This window comes from Podarcis pityusensis (assembly GCF_964106645.2).
Source record: "Podarcis pityusensis genome assembly, chromosome: 6".
NCBI classification, from domain to species: domain Eukaryota; kingdom Metazoa; phylum Chordata; class Lepidosauria; order Squamata; family Lacertidae; genus Podarcis; species Podarcis pityusensis.
Genome location: NC_138030.1, coordinates 12,452,754 through 12,479,460, shown reverse-complemented (window position 1 = coordinate 12,479,460; position 26,707 = coordinate 12,452,754). Strand labels below are relative to the sequence as shown.

Sequence of the window (26,707 nt, the reverse complement as noted above, 5' to 3'; positions counted from 1 at the left end):
AGAAGCAAGTGAGTACAACATGTTCCACAATGACTGCTAAGTGGTTCAGGGACAGTCCCTTGTTTACTGAGCCTGGAGAGTTCATTCTCTCAGAACAGGAAAAAAAATTAACAACTTTAACAGCATATAGGTATACTGTCAAGGTGTGCTATCATAAAAGTCATAATTCAGGCAACAAAACAAAGGAGTTTTCTATTATGCTACGGAGCATTCGGAATTCTATTTACCAAGCGTGTCTTGAACAGCTGTTGGGGCTCAGGAACCTGGTGAAGTTAAATACATCTTTCCATTTAATGTGCAGGTTTTTAAAAAAATGTAAGGAGGGGTCAACACTAAGGCTGGACTGAATGACAAGGGCCATTTTTCTCGAAATTTGCTGTTTTGTTTCAGCAATACTTCAGGGAAGAGGTGAAATTATTCTGAGGGGTAGTGAATCAGAGAGGTTGCCATCTTTGCCTCTGATGTGCTTTTTGAATTTTGGGAAATTCAAAATGGCTCCCACCCCCCTTTTGCTGCTCACTGGGAGCCACTGTTACAGCGGGCAGCAATTGATAATCTACAGAGGAACACGCAGTTTACACCCGCTTTTCCAAAGTGGCAGGATTGTTCCTCCAGCAGCGCATTTTATTTGAGAGGTGCAGTGGCAGTTATGCCTCTGAATAAAGGGTCATGATTGAAGTGGGCTTGTTAAAAAAACACAAAGTCACAGCATGCTGTTACATGCAGGGCTTGTGAGTTCTGGCACCTCCCAGGTGGGCGCCATTGCAATTATAAGAGAATAAGGGAGGCATTCATGATGAGTTCTGGCACCCCCTTTTCTAGAAAAATAGCACTGGTTACATGCAACCCTATTTTAAATCATAAACTCCTAGGAAAATTATTTCTTAAGTTTGCATTTCTACCCCCTATTAAATATTTACCTAAGGCTGTCATCACGCTACAGTTTGCTTGGCCACAGACAGATGGCGCTGCGAACTACAGCCTGAGGATAGCCTTCTGAGAGCCATTGGGCCATTGCAGCACCATCAGAAGGTAGCATCAGTGTGTAGCCCAAGTAAGAATCAAAATCATGGCAGACCAGAGCAGCTCCTCAGCAACTGCTTTTCTCTACTCCTGCCACCACTGCCCAACTCACCGATGATGCCATTTCAACCTCAGCAGCGAAGTGCAAGGAGGACAGGGGCAGCGGGAGAGCAGGACAGAGTTGGCCCAGCCTGTAATGACTGCTCCTCACCTAGGCTGCCTACCCCCATTTCTTTTCTCTTCACGGGTGAAGGTCTAAAGCAGGCTTCTTCAAACTCGGTCCTCCAGATGTTTTTGGCCTACAACTCCCATGATCCCTAGCTAGCAGGACCAGTGGTCAGCGATGATGGGAATTGTAGTCTCAAAACATCTGGAGGGCCGAGTTTGAGGAAGCCTGGTCTAAAGGGAGTGGGCTGGGAGGCTCACCATGTTTACTCAACTTCAATGGAGAATGCTAGCAAGGAGCCCTGAGCTAATTTGGACCAGCGTCTTCCTCAACCACCTACCAGCCTACACTTAAAACAAGACGCTCATGACATCTATGTTACTTAGAAAGGTTCCCAGGTAGGCTGCTTTCATCTGCACCTGCTGTGTGGTTTCATGGCACCTGCATCCGGCTGCTGAGGTGGCTGCCTCATTCTGCCTGACGATAGGTATAGAAAATCAGACCATCGGTTCCTCTAACTTGCTGTTGTCTTTTCTGACGGGGAGCAAAGTTTCAAAGCTTTCAAAGTTTCACAGTCCTGCCAAGGACAGAACCTGGGGTTTTCTGCTTGAAAAGCATGCCATCTCCCACAGAGCTGTGAAGCTTCCCCAAACGCCCATATATACAGTGGTACCTCGGTGCTTAATTCGTTTCGGAGGTCCGTACTTAACCTGAAACTGTTCTTAACCTGAAGCACCACTTTAGCTAATGGGGCCTCCTGCTGCTGCCGCGCCGCTGGAGCCCGATTTCTGTTCTCATCCTGAAGCGAAGTTCTTAACCTGAAGCACTATTTCTGGGTTAGCGGAGTCTGTAACCTGAAGCGTATGTAACCTGAAGCGTATGTAACCCAAGGTACCACTGTACTAGCCTTGATCCCATATTTACTTCAAGAAAGGGGTGTATCCCTATTATGTAGTAACCACGGTTTAGAGACAATTAACTGGCCTTTTGCATGTGCCTTCTGCCATGGCCATTTGAGTAATTGTGATTTTGGAATTAGCATGCACAGACATGTTTATAAATGTCAAATCCCAGCCTTGGGAACCTCTGTGCCAAAGGGGATTTGCTGGCAGAATAGGAAAAAGGGGGGAGGGTTTAATTCTTTGCATTTTCAAATGGAGGGAAACAGCCCATTTTGCCTCTTTAGTGTTTCACGTAGTTTTTGAGGGATCTAGAAAAGAAGGGGGAGATATAAGGGAGATACACATCTTCTGTAGGGCATTTTGTCATATGCTTTGCACATATGTTGTGTATACCTTGTGTGTGCAGAAACAATCAGGACTGGCTGGATTTCAAGATGAGAAATCCTGAGGCTTACTACAGGCTGCATGTAAACACGCAGAGCCTAAATATTCATAAGCGCTTCGAGTACTGCTTTTATCTCTGTCATATTCTTAAATGGGCATTTAATCCCTCTCCTTGCCAGAGTCCCCTCTTCCCCCTGCCCAGTCCTGTTTACATATCCTTTGTAATCTAATGTAAAGCTTCCGGGAGCACCTATGCAGACTGGGAGCGATGGTTTAATATGGGCCAAGGGAGGGGGAATGTGAACAGCAGGTCGCGTGGCCCTTTGATTTGGAGATAAGCTCAGAGTGTATGTCACTGTTTGCTTTCGGAGATTGTGCAAAGCATGCTAATCTCTGCAACAAAGCTCTGGGAATTGAATTCTGAAAGATCCTTGGAGTGGAAGGGAACTGAAACCCCAACTCCTTGGGATGTAAGTAAACATTACAAGAGCAAACAGAGAGTTGCCACCAGAAATCGCTGTCCTATGTTGAGGTCCTCGTCCTTAGGCTGACACACACACACACACACAACCTCATGTCTTGCACATGTAAAAGAAAAAAGAAAGGGAGGTGCCAGGGAAGGAACAAAAGGAGTGGAAATCTCTTGCATTGGAGGTTTTCAGACGACAATCTTGATCTCCACTCAGATGGTCTTTGGAAAGTTTGCAGGAGTCAAGAATATCTATCCCTGGCCTTGCACTTGGTTAATATTTTGTTCCTGATAACAGCGTGTGAAATGGTTTTAATCCAGTTTGGATTTATCCAGTGGGTGAGCAGGGCCCTGGTTGGGTTTTCATAATACGGCAGTAATTTTGACGATGGCACCAATGGTGAAGGAAAGATGTTATCACAATATGCGTTGTCCGCTTTGATTTGTAGAGACAAAATTATGTTTATTATTAAGCGGTTTGACAAGGCTTTCAGGTGGTCCATGGGTGGGAGAGACTGAGAATTGCTGCTCTAGTGGATCACGGTGCGACATAGAGCACTGGAAAATGTATTTGAGTCAGTCGTGCTGACAAAGATCTTAACTGAAATACACAGGGTCTGATAAATTGTATTTTTGTGCACCAGCAAGCTTTTTGTCTTCATTTCCTTGCTTTTGACAGAGGCAGCTTTTGATAAGGAACAGGGGTAGAAGTAATGTTGTCAAGACTCTATGCTTGTTCACACATTACACTGAATACAGGTAATAAGCGGTCTCTACACATGTGCAAGGGACGCGGGTGGCGCTGTGGGTTAAACCACTGAGCCTAGGACTTGTAGATCAGAAGGTCGGCGGTTCAAATCCCCGCGATGGGGTGAGCTCCCGTTGCTCGGTCCCTGCTCCTGCCAACCTAGCAGTTCAAAAGCACGTCAAAGTGCAAGTAGATAAATAGGTACCGCTCCGGCGGGAAGGTAAACGGCTTTTCCGTGCGCTGCTCTGGTTCGCAAGAAGCGGCTTAGTCATGCTGGCCACATGACACGGAAGCTGTACGCCGGCTCCCTTGGCCAGTAAAGCGAGATGAACGCCACGACCCCAGAGTCAGCCATGGCTGGACCTAATGGTCAGGGGTCCCTTTACCCTTTACACATGTGCAAGCATTTGTGTGGAAGAGTATTTCATGTAGATTTTGTGTACCCTTGTACACAGAGTATATACTCAACAAATGTTACTTGTGTATGAGTGTATATCCCAACTATTTGTGTACACAGCTTGCATTGCACACTTGTTGAAGGTGACGTGTGGACTCCCCTCATTGTTAGCCCTAATCAGGACACAGGATAAGTTAAGGACAGTTGTTGTAGCAAGAGGTCACTCCTGTGCGTATGGAATACTTAAAAAAAACAAAACCCACACATTTATGAATGAACACATTTGAAATTCATGTAGGTGAAGAGAAACCCTGACTCACACCCACCCCGTCACTAGTCACTGCTGGATGTTGCAGGGATAAACATGCCTGTATGTATGAGGTTCAAGTGTATACAGATGAATCCATATGTATATACAGGCACAGAATCATAGAATTGGAAGGGACCACGGGTGTCATCTAGTCCAACCCTCTGCAATGCAGAAATCTTTCCCCCAGTGTGGATCTCGAACCCTTGACTCTGAGATTAGGAATATCGTGCTCTACCGAGTGAGCCATCTTATCTGAAGATGAATCAGCCACTCTCTGCTCTGGCTTGACTCTCTTTTACTCTGGAGCAAATGCATCTAGAAATACACGTATCTCCAATTCAGAATTCCTCCATGCTCACTCCTGCGCAATTAGGGATCCCTATTCATTTTTTCCCTTTGTGTGTTCAGAACTACCGTCTTCCTCCACTGAAATGAAACAAGGCAGCCAGGTCAGACAGGGGCAAGAGTGGACTCACCCTAGCAAGAGCACCACAATAACCCCATTCAAATCCAAAAGGAATTTGGGGATTTGACTAGAGCCGCAGTACATCGGAAGAAAAACTTCACTCTGTCCTGAACAGTGTAATAGTATATAGCTCTCTTAACTCCACGGCAGACTGACATAGCCACAAGGTCTTTGTCCCAGACCCCAATCTGCCAAGTGGGGTAATAACACTGATGTGCCTGAGAGGGTTGATCAAAGGTCAAGCTGCATGTAATGTTAAAGGCATGTGAGCGAGTGGCATGAAATATGTGGTCAGGGGTTAAATTGCTTTGAGATATTTTATAGGAAGCAATTCATAAATGGAAATACATAGCAGCCCTTCCCCGTGAGCTGTGCTTGCCCCCTACGGCTGATATTTAAAGAACACTCAGCATGCATATTAAATAATTGTGCAGTAAGTTAACAACTTATGCACATTTAACAGGTGTGATGTCAACCTTACTGGCTGGTGGAAAGCACACAATTTAAACACATGGAATAATAATAATAATAATAATAATAATAATAATAATAATAATAATTTATTTGTACCCCACCCATCTGGCTGGGTTTCTCCAGCCACTCTGGGTGGCTTCCAACAAAGATTAAAAATACATTAAAATGTCACACATTAAAAACTTCCCTGAACAGGGCTGCCTTCAGATGTCTTCTAAATGTCAGGTAGTTGTTTACCTCTTTGACATCTAATGGGAGGGCGTTTCACAGGGAGGGTGCCACTACCAAGAAGGTCCTCTGCCTGGTTCCCTGTAGCTTTGCTTCTCACAGCGAGGGAACCGCCAGAAGGCCCTCGGAGCTGGACCTCAGCGTCCAGGCAGAACGATGGGGGTGGAGATGCTCCTTCAGGTATACTGGACCGAGGCCGTTTAGGGCTTTAAAGGTCAGCACCAACACTTTGAATTGTGCTCAGAAATGTACTGGGAGCCAATGTAGGTCTTTCAAGACTGGTGTTATGTGGTCTCGGCAGCCGCTCCCAATCACCAGTCTAGCTGCCGCATTCTGGATTAGTTGTAGTTTCCGGGTCACTGTCAAAGGTAGCCCCACATAGAGCGCATTGCAGTAGTCCAAGCGGGAGATAACTAGAGCATGCACCACTCTGGCGAGACACTCTGCGGGCAGGTAGGGTCTCAGCCTGCATACCAGGTGGAGCTGGTAGAGCTGGAAGGTGGAGGGCTTAAAAACCCTTGTTGTGCAGGGTTTTCCAGGCATGGAAAGAGCTTTTAAGCTGTCCGCCTTGCCGGCTGGACTCTGGGTTGCTCCCATGAGATATTGCAGGAACTTGGGACAGCCCTGCAAGATCTCGCAAGAGCAACCCAGAGCCCAGCCAGCAAGGCGATAACCCTAAAGCTCTCTGCCCTCCCTTGGGAGGGGAAGGGGCAAGGGCTGCTTTGCATATAAGTCCAGAAAGGTAAGGATGCTCATGCAGGAGTGGTTGGAGTATAATTGTTTTTACACTCTGTTCCTGGAACAACCCCCAATCAAGACACAATTGCACTGTACAGTCATACCTCGTGCTGTGTTTGCTTCAGGTTGAGCATTTTCAGGTTGCGTCCCACGGCGACCAGGAAGTACTGGAAAGGGCTACTTCTGGGTTTCGACACTCACGCATGCGCAGATGCTCAAAATGACGTCATGAGCATGTACAGAAGTGGCGAATCGTGACTCGCGCACGTGCAGATATGCAGACGCGGGTTGTGTTCTGCTCATGTTGTGAACGGGGCTCCGGAATGGATCCTGTTCGCAACCAGAGGTACCACTGTACATATTTAACATCTTGTGCAGTTTGGCCCTGAGTATATGGAAATTACTGAAATACATAAACTGTGCCGGTGACTAGTATCACAATAATGCTTTCTGTTCCTCTTTCTACTCCTTTCCTCCATCTAAACATTAACCCCGGATAATCTGAGGCATTGATAAAGTTACTTCTGTGATGCCACGAGGGATGGGCAGACCTGTCAGTTTTGGTTTCTCTCAGTTGGTCATGTTTCCAATCCTAAATTGAGTTCTCCACATGCCCCCTAAAATCTGCACGTTATTTTCACTAACATATGCACTTTACCCAGTATCCACCCCCCCTCCTTTAAATGTACATATTACTTGCCTGGAGAACTGCATTACAAAATTCAGGGCTGTTTGCAAAGGATGGCTGAGTTTTGGTTCTTGTGTTGTTTTGGAAAGTATGAACTGGGTGAGGTTAGCCTTTCAATGCAAACTCAAGTGAATTTCACCCCATCCCTAAATGCCTCCTGATACCATTTCCCTTTATTTATTCACTTAATCAGTGGTAGTGCTGCTTGCGGTCAGGGGTACCTTTTACCTTTACCTAGTGCTGCTTGCAAATGTATTTTTGACAGGAAGCAAAAAAAAAAGACATGAGGGGGAGAGAGGAAAATATCAAAATATCGAATATCTTTTTGCAAAGGAAACAGATGGGAGAAATTTTTTTTTATCTTTTCATGAAATCCGTGCACATGTTCTCACTCTTTGCTTTCCCTTTTCTGGATTTCGTCTATTTATTTATTTTATTTCCGTACTGGCGACACCCACAGGCTTGCGATTCGAAAGCCAGCCAATCTATAAATGCTTGCCTGAGTGTGGGGGCGGTCAATTACTCTGCGAGAGATTTCCAAGGCAGATATTAGCAAGCGTGCATCTCGGAGAGGGAAGTCTCATTTGGGATGCAGGATCCGAGACGGTCGTAGCTGGGATCATCTGATCTCGCAGAGTCAATCCCGAGACAGCTCTTGTAAAAGGGAGGGGGGAGAGGCACCCGGCTTTGAGTGGCTGCTTCGTCGTGATGCCTTAAAGAGAGAGAGACACACACAGAGAGAGCACACTATTATATGCAGTCCGCTTGCAGGCTGCCTGTCACAGCTCTGATCAGGAACCACCTGCACTCACAAGTCTCGCTGTTTTCTACCAAGACTAAATGCTGTCAGGATGCATCGTTGCTGGTGCTAAGTAAAGTGAAAAGGGAGTTCTTCTGGCTTTCGGAGAATCTTATTTCCAGCAGAAGTGCTTTCAGGATTCGGTTGCTTCTGAGAGCATCTCTGCGAGAGTTGTGGCATTCGCTGAGTGTTTCCACCGAGAACGAGCAAAGAAGAATATGTGTTAGTGGGACAAACCTTAGAGAAAAGGGGCGTCTGCTAGCAAGAGAACTTTTCTCTCTCAGGAAGCAGAAGCTGGCCTCTGGGATGGAAGAGGGGAAAGTCTCCATGGGCACCCGATCTCATGCCTTTGATTACGTCTCATGATCTGACAGCCCACAAGCCAACTCTCTGGGTCTCGGGACAAAGTGGACTTTGGCAAAACAAAAACAACAAACAGACAATGGTGCAAAACGTGATCTTGGTTTTCTTCCGCAGGCGACTGAGCCAAAGACCTGCTGTTGAGGAACTAGAAAGAAGAAATATTTTGAAACGTAAGTAATTGATTCCTTTTCTCTAAATGGTAAAATGTTGTTTCTGTTCTTAACATGGGGGGAAATAATTGTTCCCCAATGAGACAGGGTGGGCAGGCAATGGTCTGTCCCCTTGCCTGGTTTGGATCTCTAGAAGGTTGCTGGACTGTTAACCAGTAGGATATTTGCTCTTCAAATGTAGATCTACTCATTTGGAATGTAGATGAGGATCACTGTTAAATAATGCATGGTTTGTGTGAACACAGCCATAAATCAGTAGTAGTAGAAGATAGATATAATAATTCCAGAAGTGTTTTGGGATCTTCATATTGCTTGCTCTCACAACAGCCCTGTGAAGTACGCCACAGTTGTTCCTATTTTACTAGTGGGAAACTGAGGCTGAGAGATAAATCATTTGCCCAAGGGAAGCCACAGGATCTGTTGCAGACATTTGCAGCCATGTCTCCTGATTTCAAAAATAATTTGTCGTGTCCTGTTTGAAATTTGTTAGAAAAATTGAATTTCTCCTCCTCCAAATCTATGTAATCATGTCCTGGATTTAGTGGGGGGTTTTACGGGTGTGTTTTAACAAAGAAAAACCAAGTATACCCCAAACTGCAACTCATCACTTCTAAAAGGAAAAGCAAGGGGCATTCATGCGGACGAATGAGTTTTCTGGCAAGCGAATTGGTTGCGGAACACTCTGACCTTTCTATGTCAGCGCAAACTATGAATTAAAACCACAAAAAGCAAATTAGTGTATCATAATTGTGTATGTTCTGCAACATTGCCACTGAATTTCACCTGAAACAAGACCAGGGGCCAATTCAGGGAGCCCTACTTGGCAAAATCGGTCAGAAGATTTTCTTAAATTTTTATTTTAAAGAATCTGTATGATGTTAGTGAAATTTCACTGATAATTTCACTGAAGAGTCTGAACCAAAGAGCAGTTTTGGTTATCACTGTAGAAAATGTTCACTATAGGAAATAGGGTGGCAAATAAGCAAATTTAAGGTATGTAGAGATTCATGCGTCACCCTACCCCTAAGGTCAAGGCTGGCATCATTTCCTTATCTTCCTGAGCTCAAGAAACAATGAGAGGTTGAAAATAATTTACAGATTTAAGACAGAGAGGATTAAGCTGCACTCCTGCACAGATGTGCTTGGGAGCAAATCCTATTCGGTCAGTTGGACTTTTGACTATATTTGCATAGGATCTGGCCACTCATGACTTGTCTGAAGCCTGCCACTGGTTTCATGCAGAGGCTGGTTGGAATCCTGCCTCTGCCACTTACTTTCACCCACATTCTCCCATCTGCAAGATGAGGATCACAACAGTGGCCTAACTTGAAGGTTTGTTGGAAGAAGAACTGTGCATGGAATGCTTTGGATGCACCAAAGTGCTCCAAAGTGATGTTATGATCAAAACCTCTGGGTACATCCACTTAAGTCTGTCTCTGGTCTGTAAGCTACACTGATCCACAGATCCTCGCGCACAGCAATTCACTGTGTGCACACAACTTTGCGCATGGGCCTTCTCTCCTGCACATATGGTTGTACAAATGGCGCTAGTTGCTAGGAGAAAAGTGGAGAAGGAAGCCTAGACTCACACCCAAAATGATAGGTAGACACCAGCAGAGTTGACTATGACAACTTATCTAGTGGGAAACGTGGGCAAAGGTCTGCTTTGGCAAGGAGCCCCAGGGATTGAAGCAAAATGCTCTCTCCAGTGCATTGCTCACTTTGTGTGTGTGCAGGTGTGCACACACAGATTGCATTCTGCAAAGCAATTTGTGCATTGCAGTCTGCTTCTGCACATAGGATGCCCTTGCAGGGATTAGGGTGACTAGTTTTCACATTTCCTTCTCTCTCTTGATATATTGAGATGAGCACAGGATGAGAGGTGGAGGATGCGATTTGAACCAAAAGAAAGATAAGCAGAATGGAAGAGGAACATTAATGGGATGTCCTTTGCAGATAAAGCAAGCCCATCCTCCTGGACTTCCTCCCAAGGGAAATCTGGAGGCTAAATTGAATTCCTTTTCCCTTTAAAAATCAAAGTTCCTGTTCCCATCAACCAGGAAGATGGACCACCAGGCAGCTGGGCAAATGGGTGACCTGGCTGACAGCTGCAAATCAGGCGAGAGGGAAGCTGTTAAAGGAGCAAGTTCTAAGAAGGTATCAGATAGTGGGGTCAAGAGATGCCTCTGGTCTGATTTGATCAGCAGCATCTGATTATATTCTCATTTCAGGGGAGTGACTGCAGCTCAGTAGTAGGACACCTGCTTTGCATGCAAAAGGTCCTAGCTTCAAACTCAGTCAAAAGGGGCAAGTGATGGGAAAAACAAACGCCTGAGCCTTTGGAGACCTGCTGTCTGTTGAGCTGACAGTACTCAACCAGACGGACAAATGCTTAAGGCTTGGTAGATGGTCACTTTTGATTCTCCTATTCCAAGTTAGCTGTGTCCCACACAAGTTGCAGTGGGGAGCTGTTGATTTTTGAGAGAGCAGGACCGGAGTGTTTTCTTGTGCAAACAAATCAGCACTAATGGAGCTCTCACCGGCAAGCAGGGCTGGGCATGATGCTCCTTTGATGCATCAAGTGCAAACCATAGAAGCCTTCAAGGCTCTTTCGAGCACTCACAGTGGTAGTCTTCTTGCAAGGTGCAAGGTGCTTCTCCAGTAAACCCCACTCTCTGCCTTTATTTTGGACTGGTTCAGATATTTGCCATTTGTCACATGGAGCAACCTGAACTTCTCCAGGGACATGGGACACTTTTGCTTACAGCTGCTGTGATATTTTCCATGAGTGCAGAGGGTGCAAGATTGCCTGCAGCGCTCATGCAAATCTCCACTGGGAAGTGGTGGCTGTAACTGGGGAGACCAGGAAAGGCTTTGCTTCTGCCCCTGGAGAAAGGGGGGGCAACCCTGCCCCCAACAACCTTCACAGAAAGCCTCAAAATATTTCAGGAGACTCTATCCTGTGCAACCATGCAATAAAAATACCTGGATGTGTTTTTTGAGGATCAGAGAGTCTTCTCTTGGTTTACAAGTGATTGTTGTGTGCAAGTGTTTTGCTTTGCAAGCTACTAATGAGCACATTTAGATTCTTCCCCCTCTAGGTTGCTTGAAAGACACTGGGACAATTTGCTCCTATTGTCATATGATATAAACCAGGCATAGCCAAGCAGGAGAGGTCCTCAATAGGTTTTGAACTACAACTCCCATCATCCCTGACCATCCCATCACACTGGTTGGAGCTGATGGGAGTTGCAGTGTAAAACTTCTGAAGTCTACCATGTTTACTGCTCTTGACATAACAATCCTGCGCTTAAAAAAAGAAAAAGTTTCCCCACTTAGGTCCCATTTTTTGTTCATCAATGGCAACAGACCTTTTTCTTACTGCTACCTTTCTTCACATGAGTAGTTTAGGATTGCTTACATGGAGTCACTAGCACATATCCAGACTGACTTTTTTGCTGCTCACAGCGATTCCTAAGTCTTACTACACTACCAAGCTGGGATAGCACAATTGGTAGAGCTTGAAGCTCCAGACTTATGTACTAAAGCTCTGGACTGGTATTTTGAATGGTGAACTCACTTTTCACACGCACACAGAAAGACTTTTTTGTTGTTCTGTTCAGGTCCCAGCACAGAGTTGTTGCGTGAATGTTTCAGAATAATACCAGTAGTGTACTTAGCGAGAGACATCGTAGCTATTATCCCTTTCATTGAGCCTAACCTAGCATACAAAAGATTCTTCTTTTGGAGGGTATGGGGGGATTATCTACTATTTGCTGTGACTTCTTTCAATGGAGAAACGTTCCCATTTATCATTGACGATCCATGCAGTCGTGCATATTTCACTTCATGGGACGTAAAAACAGAATAAAACGCCGAAACACAAGCTCTAAACTCTAGAAACAATTTCATCAGATATAAAATTGACCTTCCACAATTGACTGGGGAATTCTTCTCAAGCAAAAATGTCTTCAGGAGGCACCTAAACATTATCACGCTAGGTGCCTATCTGATTTGGGCTTGTCATTGATTCCAGAGAGCTGGAGCTGCAACACTAACAAACCCTGTTTCTAGTAGAGGCTAAGAAATAGGAATAGGGACATGCAAAGCTGCCTTATGTTTGCCATCTCACCCAGGGTTATCTCCCCTGACTACAGCAGCTGTCTGTTACCGGGTCTTTCCCATCTCTTCCTACTGGAATGGACTTGGAATCTTCTGCCTGCAAACTTTGTGCTCTACCACTGAAGTCAAGTCCTCCCCAATTCCCTCTTTGAGGTCCCCCCATAGCCCATCTCAGCACCACCAGAAGAATCAGCCCTCCATTGGCTTGATGGATGACTGCTGTTGTGGCCAGTCAGCAGAGGATAGGCCACAACTGTCGGAATGACGTCTGCAGTGATAGTTTCTTCTAACCCAAACATAGGTCCAAACATTCACAAAGAGTTCTCCGGTTCCTTTCTGCGAGCGACAGTCCTATTCAAGTGGTTTCTTCTTCCATCTGAATGTAACATGACTCGATCCAGGCTTACCCTGGTGATTGTTTCGGTGTCACGGCTAATTTAGAAACCTTGTCAAGGGAAAGGGTGTAAATTACACTCTTGTGTTTGGCACTGTAGGGCTGGAGGAGTTTGTCTCATTAAGACGGACGGGCCTCAAGCCAGACACTTAATAATTAATGGATCAAAGGGCAGTCAAAGCCGACTGCCAGGCTGCTGTTACAGAGCCCATTCGCTTCCACTCCATTGTAGTCTAACATTACGATAATATAAATACCTGTCCTAATGCACCATCCAGTAACATTCCTCTTCCTAGCAAAGACCAAGTGGCAAACAACTGCTTGGTGATGGGCAAGAACAGATGCACTTTGAGGCAGTTTACATTCAATTAGCCGGTCCAGATGAAATATGGATTCACAGCAGTGCTATTTTTCTAGAAAAAGAGGTGCCGGAACTCACCATGAATGCCTTCCTTGTTCTCTTAGAATGACAGTGGAGCACACCTGAGAGGTGCCGGAACTGAGCTCAGGTGATTTCTAGCTGGGGGAAAAGCCCTGATTCATAGAATCATAGAGTTGGAAGGGACTGTGAGAGTCATCAAATCCAACCCCCTGCAATGCAGGAATCTCTTTGCCCAACGGGGGGCTTGAACCCACAACCCTGAGATTAAGAATCTCATGCTCTGCTGGCATTTCTGCTTCTCAGTGGCTGGATCCATTGCCACTCAACCAATGTCTAAGACGAAAATCTGCATGTTCCCACATCGTCACCACCCTTCCTTGGGTGGCAATGGGGTGGGAATCTGCTTGATCTGGCCAAGACACTTGATTTTATCAATCAGATGCCACCAAAGCCATATGCGACTTTGTACCCCGTGGAGACCCCAGTACAGCAGATGTGAAAGACAGGGCCAACCCCTCATCTGAAGCAGTGTGTCACTTTGCATCCTTTCCAGTGCTTAACTTGAGCCAGGGTTCCCTCCCAGGGCTTTTTTCCACTTGCTTGGACATTGAAAAGGCGCGTGCCTTTGAGCATGTGCAGAGTGTATTTCCCTCGGGGCAACCAGTCACCCTCTAGGCACACAGGATTAGCAGGCAGGGGTGTGATTTCCTAATCCTCTCCAGCCCTATCACTTCCCACATCCAAAATGGAGCACAAATTCTTTCTCTTGGAAAGCTTTTTGTGCATTTTCTGATTTATATAAATTTTTGACAGGTAACAACAGATCTGGCTAAATTAATTGTATTTGGAACGGGTGTGCTAACGATGCCCTAAAGGTATCTTGCAATCATTTTGTAACATTGCCCCCCTTCCCTCCTGCCCGTATTGTGTTACACACAAACCTACCACTGCAGCCACCTAAGCAGAAATCAACAACCCTTCTTGAGATTCTCACAATTCGGTCTTTAAGATCTAGCCTAAGCTGCTTTTTCTTGTGACTGCAAAGATTTCTGCCTCTCTGGTTACAATGTGTGTGCTTGCAGCTACTATCCTTCCATAAATAGCTCCATGTGGTTGCTTCTTTTCAAAGTGTTCAGTCAATGGCATAAATAGAGAACCGGAGTCTAAAAATACCTTCCTCGCGCTGTGCGCCCCCCCCCCCCAGCAAGCAGCATCTTCAATGCTTATTGAAGGATGCAAAATCATTCCTCTGATTTAATGCAGAGAATGCCCCCTTCCCCAGCAGGTTGAGGTTATCATGTGCAAATCAGGATTCCCCACAATTCAATAATCTCCCTTTACCTTCTTCTTTTCTCCCCTTTTCTGGGAAAAAAAACAGTTAGACACCTTTCCCGTAGGTTCCCTGTTCCTTACAGGTCACGGGCGCGCGTCTTAATTTAGCAACAGACAGCCCTTGAAATAGAATCGGAGGATGGAGAGAGAGAGAGAGAGAGAGAGAGAGAGAGAGATCCATTAAGTCATATCCCAAGGCTGAGGATATATTCCACACAATGCTACAGCAGCCGTTCCTATTTTTAGCACCAGCGTGTAGGAGTTATCGCAGCTTGAATACTAATCGCTTACGGTGTGCACGAGCGAAACAGGCGGAGGGGTAGAAGAGAGCATCACTCTGGGAAAATAAAGTAATAATTTTAGAAAAGAGATCAGGCTAGCCAGCCAGCCGGCTGCCCCTCCCTCCGCATGGAATATTAAAGGATCTATAATAAGATTGGCACAAGCAGAATATTAGAAGGCAAAGGAATGCGTGGGAGTTGATTGCTGGCTATTGTTATAAATTAATCAACAAAATTACGGGAGCCTGGCAGAGTTTAGAGTACAAGGAACGTGTGTTCCCTGAAGCAGGGCTGCTATACAATGTTCCAGCTCGTAAGGGCAGCACGGATGACTCAGACAGAGATGTGGCATTGCAAAGCGATCATTTAGACTTCTAAAAAGTCCATCGATTTCCCCCTCCGAAAACACTCCTCGTTGTGCTAACCGGGGGACGGGATTGGCTGCTTCGTGTTTGCCGAAGCCCGCTTTCAGTGGCTGCCAGGGGAAGGGCTTGGCACTGGCATCTGTGTAACCCTGCCGCGAAGGAGTGTGATGCTCTTGGCAGGGCATCAGGCAAGGTGGACTGTGTGGTGAGCTGAGAGAGAGAGAGGGGCAAAGAGAGGGACGGAGGAAGAGCGGCAGCGCAGCTGGTCTTGATGAGGAAAGTCATCTCTCTCTTCATCTTTCCTGCAGAAAGGAATGACCAAACGGAACAGGAAGAAAGGAGAGAGATCAAGCAGAGGCTGACGAGAAAGGTAAGGTGTCCCCCCCCCCTTATTCCCTTGAATATTCCCTGTCTTGGTCCTATGCTTCGCACGTGGCTGGTGACAACGTCCTACTGTAGCCAAGCGTGAGAATAAGAAATGGCAACAGGGACCCTGGCTGTTGTCTGAGCAACTGAAGCCTGCATAAGGGTGAGGGCACACCTGCAAATAGAGTCCTAACCCCCAGGTAGCTTCTGATGGAATCGTAATCGCAGGACAGGTTGGTCATGACCAACCCTCATTCCAGGGCTTGTCCGCACTTGCACCTGTCCCATGCCTAGAAAGCATAAGCCAAGAGGTTTTCCCAGTCCTCTTACATCAATAAGAAGAAATCTGGAACTGTCATTTGTGCCAATTAAACGCTAAAGAGCAGTTTTCGTCAGGGGAAATCAATAGGGCAAGAGGAAGAGTGGATAAGCCCTCAGTTGGGTTGGGTCATCTCTAACTTTGGCTGGATGATGCCCTGTGACTTGTGTGTACTTTTAAACAGGTTAGGCAGGCATCAGAAGGAATGATGCCTTGGTTGGTTGGTCTACAGGTGGGCCATAGCTTCAATGTTCCACAGGTTCTTGAACCACATGAACCCCATTTGTGGGGCGACAACAAAGCATTGTCTTGCATCTGGGGAACTACCACAGACCTCAGGTGAGCTGCAGGCAAGGATTTGCTCTTGCACGGGTTGCAATCCAACAGGTGCTGGCCCTTGCAGTGCCCCCTCCTCTGTCATAATGGAGATTCGCATGGGAGCAGCCCTTGGCAAATCATGTGTATGATAAGCAAAGTCATCAAGTTGAAGGAAGCAAATTCTGCACTCAGCTAATTGGTGACCATTTGCTTTCACACTTCACTTTTTGCTACCAAAGCAGTTTTATTTACATACATATGCAGACACAGACACACACCCTGTGGCGAGAAACCCACAGTAAACTGGCTCTCTTCATGGTAGCAGGTGTACATTCCTGTGTGATGTCCCTCAGTGCAAAGCTTTTTGTCCTTATATGTTGCTGACATCTCCGTGTACATCACCACGGGTAGCTATCTGCATTTATATCCTGCTTTTCCGCTCTAAAAATGGAGTTGCGCCAAGAAGCCAACATGCCGAAAGGACAACAATCCATTATTAGAACACAATTGCCAGACTAAAAGCAGCATCAAGATGACAAACAGCCCAAAGTAACAATCAATAAATTAAAGAACAGAGAGAAATGTTTACAGGGAAATGTCTATGGTTGCCAGCAGAACAAGACAAGAGAGAAAGATAGCTAAACTTCTTTACAAAGCGCTGAATCCTTGTGCTGGGAGTGCAGACAAACCGCTGTGGAGTTCAGGAAAGAGTCTGCAGAATTTAGCTTGTGCTTTATAAAAATATGTACTACAAGTTCAGCTTTATGTCGAGTTGTAGGTTTCTGGTAACTGGCTATTTAAAACCCCTTTGTGCCAGCAACCAGAATTACCAGCATAAGGATGATTCTCAGAAAGAGTTTTGTTCATTCATTCCCTGAGGGAGTACATGCACAAATCCTTTGCAGATAGCTCTAAATATAGCCTGGTATTAAAAATGAATGGTACGAGGTCCTAGAAACCTTTCTCAGAAAGTAATGCCAAGATTCATTCATAAGACATGTGGACCAAAAATGAAAGTCAATGCTGGTTTACTCTGGAGCCTATAAATGAGAATGTGTAACACACTGTGTACACATGACTTCTCCCAAAGAACCCTGGGAGCTGGGAGCCAGATTCAATTAATTGGTTTCACTAGCAGAAACCCAAACAGGGACTTCTGCTAACGTAGTGGGGCTCTTCCCCCATTCCAATCCACCCAATGGCTTTGAGGTGTCAGGAGAACCCCTCTGACCAACCTTGTGTAGGGGGAGGAGAAGGGATACCTCTTCATTGGGCAAGGTGAAAGGTTTGTGCTGACAGAGGGTTTGTTTTAGCGTGACGCTGAATTCCTCCTTGTAGTTTGTTAAGGGTGCTGGGAATTGTATCTCTGTGAGCAAGTAAGCTACAATTCCTGGGATTATTTGCTGGGAGCCATGTGCTTTAAATGTATGGTGTGCATGTAACCTGAAAATTCAAACCTCCCTCCTGTGGGATTGCATTTGAACATTAGCACACAAGGAGAGAGCTGCTGGGTCAGACAGTGGTGAACCAGAAGCCTATGAGAGTCCCTTGCCTTGCTGCAGGCCACGCCCCTCCTAGCTGATGCATACTTGGTGATAGGATGAAGGGGACCTACATTCATTGAGCTCCTCTATGTCAGCAGGAACCCTGGCCAATCAGGGATCCTGGTGGAATCCTACTCAGGTACACCTGCATACAAGTAGATCCCTTTCATACTACTCATTGCAGGCTGGCAAAAGGGTTTCCTTGATATAATGTGTGAATAGGCAAATTTCCCAAGCAGTAAATATAGCTCTACAGCAGAGAGATATTACACTGTTACAACAATGCAAATCTAGAGTAGCAATGACAGTTGAGTATTTGCACTTGTGCAAATGACTTGAGGTTCCGGATCTTCAGTTTTGTGAAGATTGACTTCCTGGATTTCAAATACAAAAACCAAGTTTCCCTTATGTTCCTAAATGAATATTATGAGAATGAGCAAGAAACTGATGAAAAATCGGTCTTATTTCCATGTCATATTTATATGGTGACTTTTCCCTCCCTTTCAAAGCTTAATCAAAGACCGACAGTTGACGAATTAAGAGACAGAAAAATCCTAATTCGATTCAGTGATTATGTGGAAGTGGCAAAAGCACAGGATTATGACAGACGAGCAGACAAGCCATGGACAAGGCTCTCAGCAGCTGATAAGGTACAGCTATTTGCAATTGTTGTGATGTGCATCTATTTGCATCTGTGTTTGTTTGTTTGATATACCACTAATACAGCACGACTCTCTACATTAGATGAGTAATATAACAGCATATAAGCATTGCATCCAGATTTAAGACATAACTTAAGGACAGACTGCACATTGCACTAATTTCCAGCGGTTAATTTCAATGTTAGTTTCTTCCATCAAAAACAACGAACTGTCTGTCTTGTGGTTCCTTAACAACTATAAACAAGTTTATAATCGATGCACTGATATTTAAGGTGCCACAAACTTCTTTTAATTATGTGACCCTTTTTGCTGTTTTTAAACTAACATTTGAAAACATTGCAAATTAACATGTCTAGCGATAGTTCTAGATATGTGTAGCCCTAAAGGATCACACTGAGGATAAAGGGCCCACTTGTGCATATAATTCTTCATCCAGATAGGAATATAGTCTACTATGGTTCCTGGCAGGATTGGGGCATCTACTGTAAAGCTTAGATTACGATCTTCCATGCCAGTATATAAGAGTTTAGGATGCTCCATAACCTCCTACCGTGGTATAAGTCAGTCCAACATAGAGCCAGCACAGCAGGGTGACTCAGTCATTTCAGTGTAGAAATGCAAGGGCATTTATTTATTTTTTGCAGGGGCATTATTTATTTGCTGTTGTTCTTTCTTGAACTGGTGAAATCCAAATTAAGGTACTGGAATGTACTTCACCATGATTTTTTCTAGATGCACACCCCTATTATGTTTTAAGATTTGTTTTAATGACACTGTAAAGCACTTTGAGTTTTTAGAAGTGTCATACAAATCTTTGAAATCATGTAATGTGTTTCCATCCACACATACAACAAAGTGAATCAGTAGCAAAGCTGGTAACATGCCTAGTGAATTGCTTGAGAATGTAATTGCACATACAATGAGGCACATGAAGGACCATCTGTTTATTTTTATTATTATTATTTTAGTTTTGCACAGCAAGCTGGCACAATTAATGTTCTTCTTTTACACAGCGAAACTGTTTTCTCCCTACATGCAGATGTCATGAATTATTTCTGTTTTGCATTTTTAACAAGGCTTGTTAATAGGTAGCTTAGGGACCTTAAGTTGCATCTGCTTAAAGCAGAAGGGAAGAATCATTGTCCTGATTGGGGGGGGGGAGGGATTACCAACTAGGTCACCACTGTGCGCTTGCATGTGGCTCTTTCAGAATGGAAGGCTGCAACATCTGGTTGAAATCCTGCATGCAGTCACTGGTGAATTTTGTTCAGTTGAGTGATATGGAAGAGGCTTCTTCACATAGGGCAAGGTTTCTATAGGAAGGAACTAGTTCACTGAAGCTCAGCTGTAGACCATCTGGCTTCCACACAAAGGCAAGGGCGAAATCAGGCTTTATTTCACCAGGGTCAAAACCCCGTTTGGCAAAAAATGAAAACAAAAAACACCTACATTTGTGTACACCCACCTACACAGGCTGGGAGCTTCAATGGCGCTCCTCTGGAGGTTTTACCTGGGGCGGGTGGGGGGGGGGACCAGCTACCCCCTCCCCTCGCTAGCTAGGGCTCTAACAAAGGCCCAAGGTTCAATCTCTGGGGTTGTCAAATAAAACTGGGAAATGTTCTTGATTGAAATCCTGGAAATCTGCTGCCAGATCCCCTGATCTGATTCAGAATTAGGCAGCTTTCTATGTTTCTGTGTTCCCAGATTAATAAGCATCACTTGGTAGAAATTTATCAATCAAATACACACACACACACACACACACACACACACAGCACTATGAATTTGACCAGGCCCTCACAATTTGAAGTAAGCACATGGCAAAGCAGTCGGATGACCATTTCACTGGGAGCTCAAAGCTAGTGGATTGTTCTGTGCAAGAGTTAAACCAGATTTCCTTTTGTCCTTCCAACTGTGATGATTTTATATTGAGGAGCAGATTGTAGTCTCTGCTGGATTCTTGATTTGATTAATTAACTTTGTTTTCCTTTGAACTTTCTAGGCAGCCATTCGCAAAGAGCTAAACGAGTACAAAAGTAACGAAATGGAGGTGCATGCATCAAGCAAGCATTTGACAAGGTGGGTTACTTATTGCAAACAGCTGATCAGTACTTTAACTGATTTGCCATTCAAGTTCTGTGGTTACAGCTCCAGTAGCCAGATTGGGTGGGGGGTAGGGAGTGGAACAGACACATGCATACAGCACTTAAAATAATAATCTTGCTTCCTCATCAAATTGGAACTATACGCACATGGAAGCTGCATTGTAGCAAATTTTGTTGATCAGGGCACTCAGATTCTTTGGCTTAGGAGCACAGAATTGAAACAGAAGCAAAAAAATATGAAAACCTATTCTAGAATATTAACTGAAAACCTCTGCCAACAAGAAATAATGTTAGGTAGCAAAGACCTTTCAACCAAGTTCAGACTTCAGGTATAACTTAATTAGCCTCCCCTTCAAAAAAGAAAGCAAACGGAAAACCTATGATAATTTAAACTCCTCCTTCTTCTCAAAAATGAGTAAGTAAAGATCAGGGCAATACTCCCATCCGTGGACGCATGTATCTCCCTATCCACAATTCACAAGTGACATCTGCCACTCCCATCCATCATGGAAGCAACAGGTCTTATATCCTCCCTGAAACAAAACAAAACAAAACAAAACAAAACAAAACAAAACAAAACAAAACAAAACAAAACAAAACAAAACAAAACAAAACAAAACATATTGATCTCTACAGTATCTTCCCTAACAGGTTGCCTGCCTGCCTTCCTTCCTTCCTTCCTTCCTTCCTTCCTTCCTTCCTTCCTTCCTTCCTTCCAAAAGTGGTCAGATAATGATACAAAATTGGTACTGTGCACAAAGCTAGCAAAACACACACCAAAAACTTGTCCAATTTCCAGCTCCATGTCATCTTCCATTTAGAGTATGGGTTGGTTTGAAAAGTTTTTAGAGCACATAAATCTCAATCCTCCTAATTTGGGTGAACACTGGCCAGCTTTTCCAAAGTAGTAACTTGTTATGATTTACATGAAAGTACTGATTCAGCCACTTATATCCTGTGAATCTGGAGCCTATTCCCTTGCTTGGCCAACTTTTTGATCTAGTATGGAATTCTGATCAAGTACCTAAGTGTGATAACTGTAGCAATGAAAACTGCAAAGACTTCCAGCATTATGTGCAATTCTTTTAAAAGGGCATAAATGGATGTTTTCATATTGCAACCCATGTTTGCAATATTGCCTGTTTGGCCAGTTTGCTCAAAATAAACCAATCAAAAGAATTTTGAGGACAGCACGATCCTGAATATTTCATATTAGCCACATTTTATTGATTCTAATAGTGTTGAATCGTTTTTTTTTGGGGGGGACTATTTTTAGGGTTGCTACCAAAATTCTGCCTCCGGTGAAATTCAAAGTGACTTTGGAGGTTCCTCCAAGATATTGAGAGAAGCAAATAACTAGTGAAATGTCTCAGGCTGCAGGTGTCATCTTTTGACAAGCTAAAGGTGTGTGTCCTACAATGAAATTCAAAGTGAATTTGGGGGTTTCTCCTCTTAAGCAAACTTAAGAGGCCAAACTGGTCAACAATTTGAAGGGAAACCAAAATGTCTGTCAATTCACACCCCTAAATAATGGCATATTGACAAATTACTCTTTATTATGATATAATTTTGAAGAACTGCCATTGCCACTAATGTCCTCTCTGCCTTCTTTTTGACCTGCAGATTCCACAGGCCATAGAGGTTTTCTTCTGAGAAGAATTTGTCTACTTTTTTGATACCACTACTGAACATGCATCAGGGAAAGGATGAAGGTCTTTCCTTGAGGTTCAGTCTATGACAAGCTGATGTTTCGCGTTCAAGAAGGGACTCTGCAGATTCGGTCTCTGCAGCACACACTTAAAAGGGAGCAGCTAGCAGAGGATGGACTTCGCCTCGGAGCTACAACAACACCTGCTGGGTGGGAGGATTAGCTGGAAATGACTGAAGTCGAGCTCATCAAAAAGGAACCCATTGCTCTCCTTTGTTACTTGTTATTAAACTGTATTGCAGCATATCTTGGGAAAGGAGATGTTGTGCATGTACAGGCTTTTTTACCATTCCAAGGCCTCTGACATAAAGGACATGGTGCACATCGTCATTCAGTATTATCATGGTGACAAGACATCTGGAACTTATCACAATTAGTTTGTATAAAACACTTAATTTCATGTTATACAAATTGATTTACTATATTATGGTTTCTTTCCTTTTTTTATATATGTCTAACAAAACACAGCTGCGGCGTTTTTTTGGGGGGGGGGGGCTCCTGTTATTCTTATTTTCTTTAATTAAATGATTACTTACTGCAGAAAACAGATCCACAGTTTTCCATGTTTGGTGGTATTTAGCAGGGGAGAGGGGAACTTAGAAGAAAAGATCTTATCTTGTTTTCTTGCCATCTTTCACAGATTCTATGATTACTGCTGGGATAGCTCAGTCAGTAAAGCATGAGGCTCTTAATTTGGGGCAATAGATTCCTGCATTGCAGCAGGTTAGATGATCCCCGTGATCCCTTCCAACTCTACAATTCTAAGTAGATTTCTCTAAAATGAAGACTTCCTGGAAGGAGGATCTCAGGCTACATAAAGAAGTGCCCCAACAGGGGATGGCACTGGTGCAATTTGTAGCTACTGGGGGGGGGGGGAATCCTTCCTGTAGTACTTTTATATCTCACTTTCCATCATGGAATACAAAGCAGTGTAAACTGAGTTGAACTCACTTATGGAATTGAGCTCTGTTGCACAAAGCAGTCGGGAATCACTGACATGCATCCCACTTCTATATGCTTTTGTGGATATGGCAGTGGTGCAGCAATTGCCATGCCACATTCCAAGTCCTTGTGTGCTGACCAATGAAGCCTCAGAGCAGATTCATCCAGTCACATACAACAACCCAGCCGGAAACTAATTGAACCTCCTAATTTTTCTGTGTGCTTAAGACCACAAAAACAGCTGATCAGCCACAATACATTACCAGTTGGCCTGAGTTAAGGCATGAAAAATAAGCCATAGGGGGGGAAATTTGATACAACATATTGTAAAATCATACCATTTACTGAATTAATCTATTGGAATAATTTTATTTGACTCTCTGCCACTCACCCTTGAGGGCAAGTGCTCAACTAAATAACTATGTTGATCTTTATGTGCACGAGTAATTCCTTTCCCTAATAATGTGATTGATGGCCAATCATTCCTTTTAAAAACAACGGATTTTATGGTGCATTTAAGTGCCTGCTGAACAGTTCTGTTTTCCTTCCACACAATATATTTTAATTGGGAGCACTGCAGTGCAAAAATAAATGAATAATAATAATAATAATAAATCCCTACAGGATACTATGTATTGAAATCACAGCCGACAAAATCCTTTTGATGTATTAATGATGGATCTTCCCAATTCATGGTTTGTTACAAAGTGTAAAAACAACAGTCTCCTCAAAAAACCCCCCTGAACATTTAAAGATTGAGCACAGTATCATGCACACAGGGAACTACTGGGCCGTATGCTGTAGCCACACTTGCACAACAGAACTTCCTCTCCCTCTCCCCTGCACACCCTCAAAATTGGGACCAGAAGATCCCACAACTCTCACTGCAGCAGTGGATGCTTTTCTCTGTCACTGCCCTTTCCTAGGTCTAGTAACGTGTTTCGAGATTTTGCAAAAATGTAAAGTTTAATAACTTAAGCCAAGTCACTCACGTTCTCATGCAAACACAACGGTGTGCATGGCCTGATGGTTGATGCTGTCAGCTTAGACCATGCCAGGCAGCTTTTGAGTGGGAAGAAGAGGGTCTGCATTTCATCTCTCGCCATCTCGAACAGGCACAAACAGCTCCGTAGGTTAGATGTAGGTTTCGTCCCTCATACTCTTGTGAACACAAGTATATTTCCAAATGTGGACTGCTCAAGAAGTGAAGGAAGTATACAATGTATATTATTATAATTCACATAAAAGAGAGAAAGTGTGTTTTCAAAAAACAGCAAATTCACTTGTACATCTTGTCAGTTCCAAGACGTACTCTCCAGTAAATCAATTAGGTTGGTAAGAATAAAATCTCACGAGGACCACCTAGTGAGGATAAGAAGCAACTGCATATAAGAGGACAGCATTTTCCAATGAACAGGAAAAAAATCACATAAAGATCTATCTCACAAGTTAGAGAAGTGGACTGTTAGCTGATCAAAGAATTCTTAGTTGGTTTATCATCAGCCTTGGAAAAGATTAATACTTTTACATCTGAATAAATGAAAGCTATCATTCAATATCTGAAAGAAAAGCAATACTTAATGTTGGCTGTTTGCTATTACAGTTAACGCATCAGAACTAAAATAGCCTCCAGCTTGAGGACAAAATCACCCACCTCCACCTAAACTCAAGAGCTGCTGTTGACACAGTAGCTGTTAAGATGCCCAATTTTGTCAGTTTGTAGGGTCAGTTTGTTTTGATTTCGGAGGATGAGGACAAGACGTTTGCAGCTGTGCAGGGCACAGTGCTACATGCTCTCTCAACCTACTGCATGCTCATTCATGTCAGCCATGGAGGGTTGCTTGGGTGACTCCAGGGTGTAGGTAAGTTTTTGTTGCATTTCAAGTGGTCACCGCTGCCTCGAAGGTGTTGGTTTGGCTGCTCCTTAAAAAAATGCCAGAGCCAGAGGTTGATGCCAACTACTGCCCCGTCACAAATGCAACTTTTCTGGGCAAGGGATAGTGGGGTTGTGGTTCAGCTGCAGATGATTTTGGATAAAATTGATTGCCTTCACCCATTGTTGTCTAGGTTCAGGTCCAGTCTGGGGCTTGGTCACCTTATGAATGGCATTCTTGGAGAGGAACAAGGGCAATGTGACCCTGTTGATTCTACAGAATATCTCACTGTGGTTTTTTTATATATAGAGAGAGAGAGCATTTGCCAAGGATTTGGTTCAAGAGAGTAATATTGAGTGACTGTATCTCAGCCCCTGAACCCACTTTGATGGAATTACAGGACATGCTTTCCCCCAATGCATATAATACGTATATAAACGACTGGGGATTGTAAAACGAAGACTGGGTGCAAGGTGACCCCAATATGCTGACAACACACAACTGTATGTGTCTGCAAAATCTGAATCAGGAGCAGTCCTAAATCAGTTCCTGGGTGCAGTCCTGAGACCTAAAAAACTACAAATGAAGACGGAGACAAGGTAGGGAACATATGGATGGGCAGTTACCAGGTAATTGGGAGCAGGTACATAGATCTATCACTGTGGTCACTGTGATCTCAACAGCTTGGAGTACCCATTACCATTTCCATTTAGTGCGCCACCAAAAACTGTTCCTAGACAGTGATAGCCCTGCCGCGGGAGTCCATATATTGCTAACCTCACAATGTAATGTGCTGTGTATGGGCTACTGTTTGGAAGCTGCACATAGTGCAAAGCACAGCTGCTAGGGTGCTTATTGGTACACCTGACTTTACACATATCACACCAGCGTTGAAGATACAAAGTGGATGCCTATTAGCTACCAAACAAAGTTCAAGGTTTTGTGGTGCACATTTACAATACAATCTGGGAGGGAGAAGGATATCTAGGAGACTGCCTCTGCCAGTACAGAGAAAGGTCTTTAATATTTAATGCTGGCTGTTCTATGACCAGCAGAGTGTCATGTGTTAACACTGTGGAAGCAAGACTTCTGTGTGATACCACACCTTTGAAATGCCCTCCCTTTAGTAATTTGTAAGGTAGAGATCCTAATGACCTTTAAATGCCTCTTAAAATCTTGTATGTTTACGCAAGCTTTCTTGGAGTCCAACTCTTAACGTTGGGGGGGGGGGTCATGCACTGCTCAGCTGTTCATTTTTAGGAAATACTGTTTTCATGCAACCCACTGAAGAGATTTTGACAATATTAAGCAGTAGAATTTAAAAAAATAAATAACTCTAAATAAACACGGGAGAAGATATGGTTAAAATCTGCAATAGCAAATTCAGATTCTGTAAAATTCATTATGTGGAATATTTATATTCTATAGCAGTGGCTCCCAAGTAGCTACATACGTTGACTACCTGTTTTTCAAAAGCCAAGCTGCAGACCCCCTACTTTTGGGAATTTTGATAAATCTATGGTAGTTTTTGCTATGTGAATGGTGCTTCCACGGAGCACCAACTGGGAACCTTTGTTCTATAGAACTGCAGTAAATGAGATGTATGTGGATTCCTTTTTATCACTGGCTCAAGGTGGTGGAAAAAGGGTAACGGTTTGCTTCTACTGA

The 26,707-nt window shown here is 44.0% G+C and overlaps 1 protein-coding gene across 4 annotated transcripts in view; it reads left to right on the top strand.

Annotated features, from left to right (window-relative positions):
• PHACTR3 (phosphatase and actin regulator 3) overlaps positions 1–23,090 on the top strand; it is a 212,237-nt gene extending 189,147 nt beyond the window's left edge. For all 4 annotated transcript variants that reach the window (XM_081011267.1, XM_081011268.1, XM_081011266.1 and 1 more), the window contains 5 exons: positions 8,270–8,325; positions 15,510–15,571; positions 18,258–18,398; positions 20,413–20,489; positions 22,139–23,090. In XM_081011267.1, coding sequence (XP_080867393.1) covers positions 8,270–8,325; positions 15,510–15,571; positions 18,258–18,398; positions 20,413–20,489; positions 22,139–22,154 — 352 coding nt within the window. In that variant the 3' untranslated portion in view covers positions 22,155–23,090. The remainder of the gene's footprint in view (positions 1–8,269; positions 8,326–15,509; positions 15,572–18,257; positions 18,399–20,412; positions 20,490–22,138) is intronic.
• Positions 23,091–26,707: the final 3,617 nt, after the last annotated feature.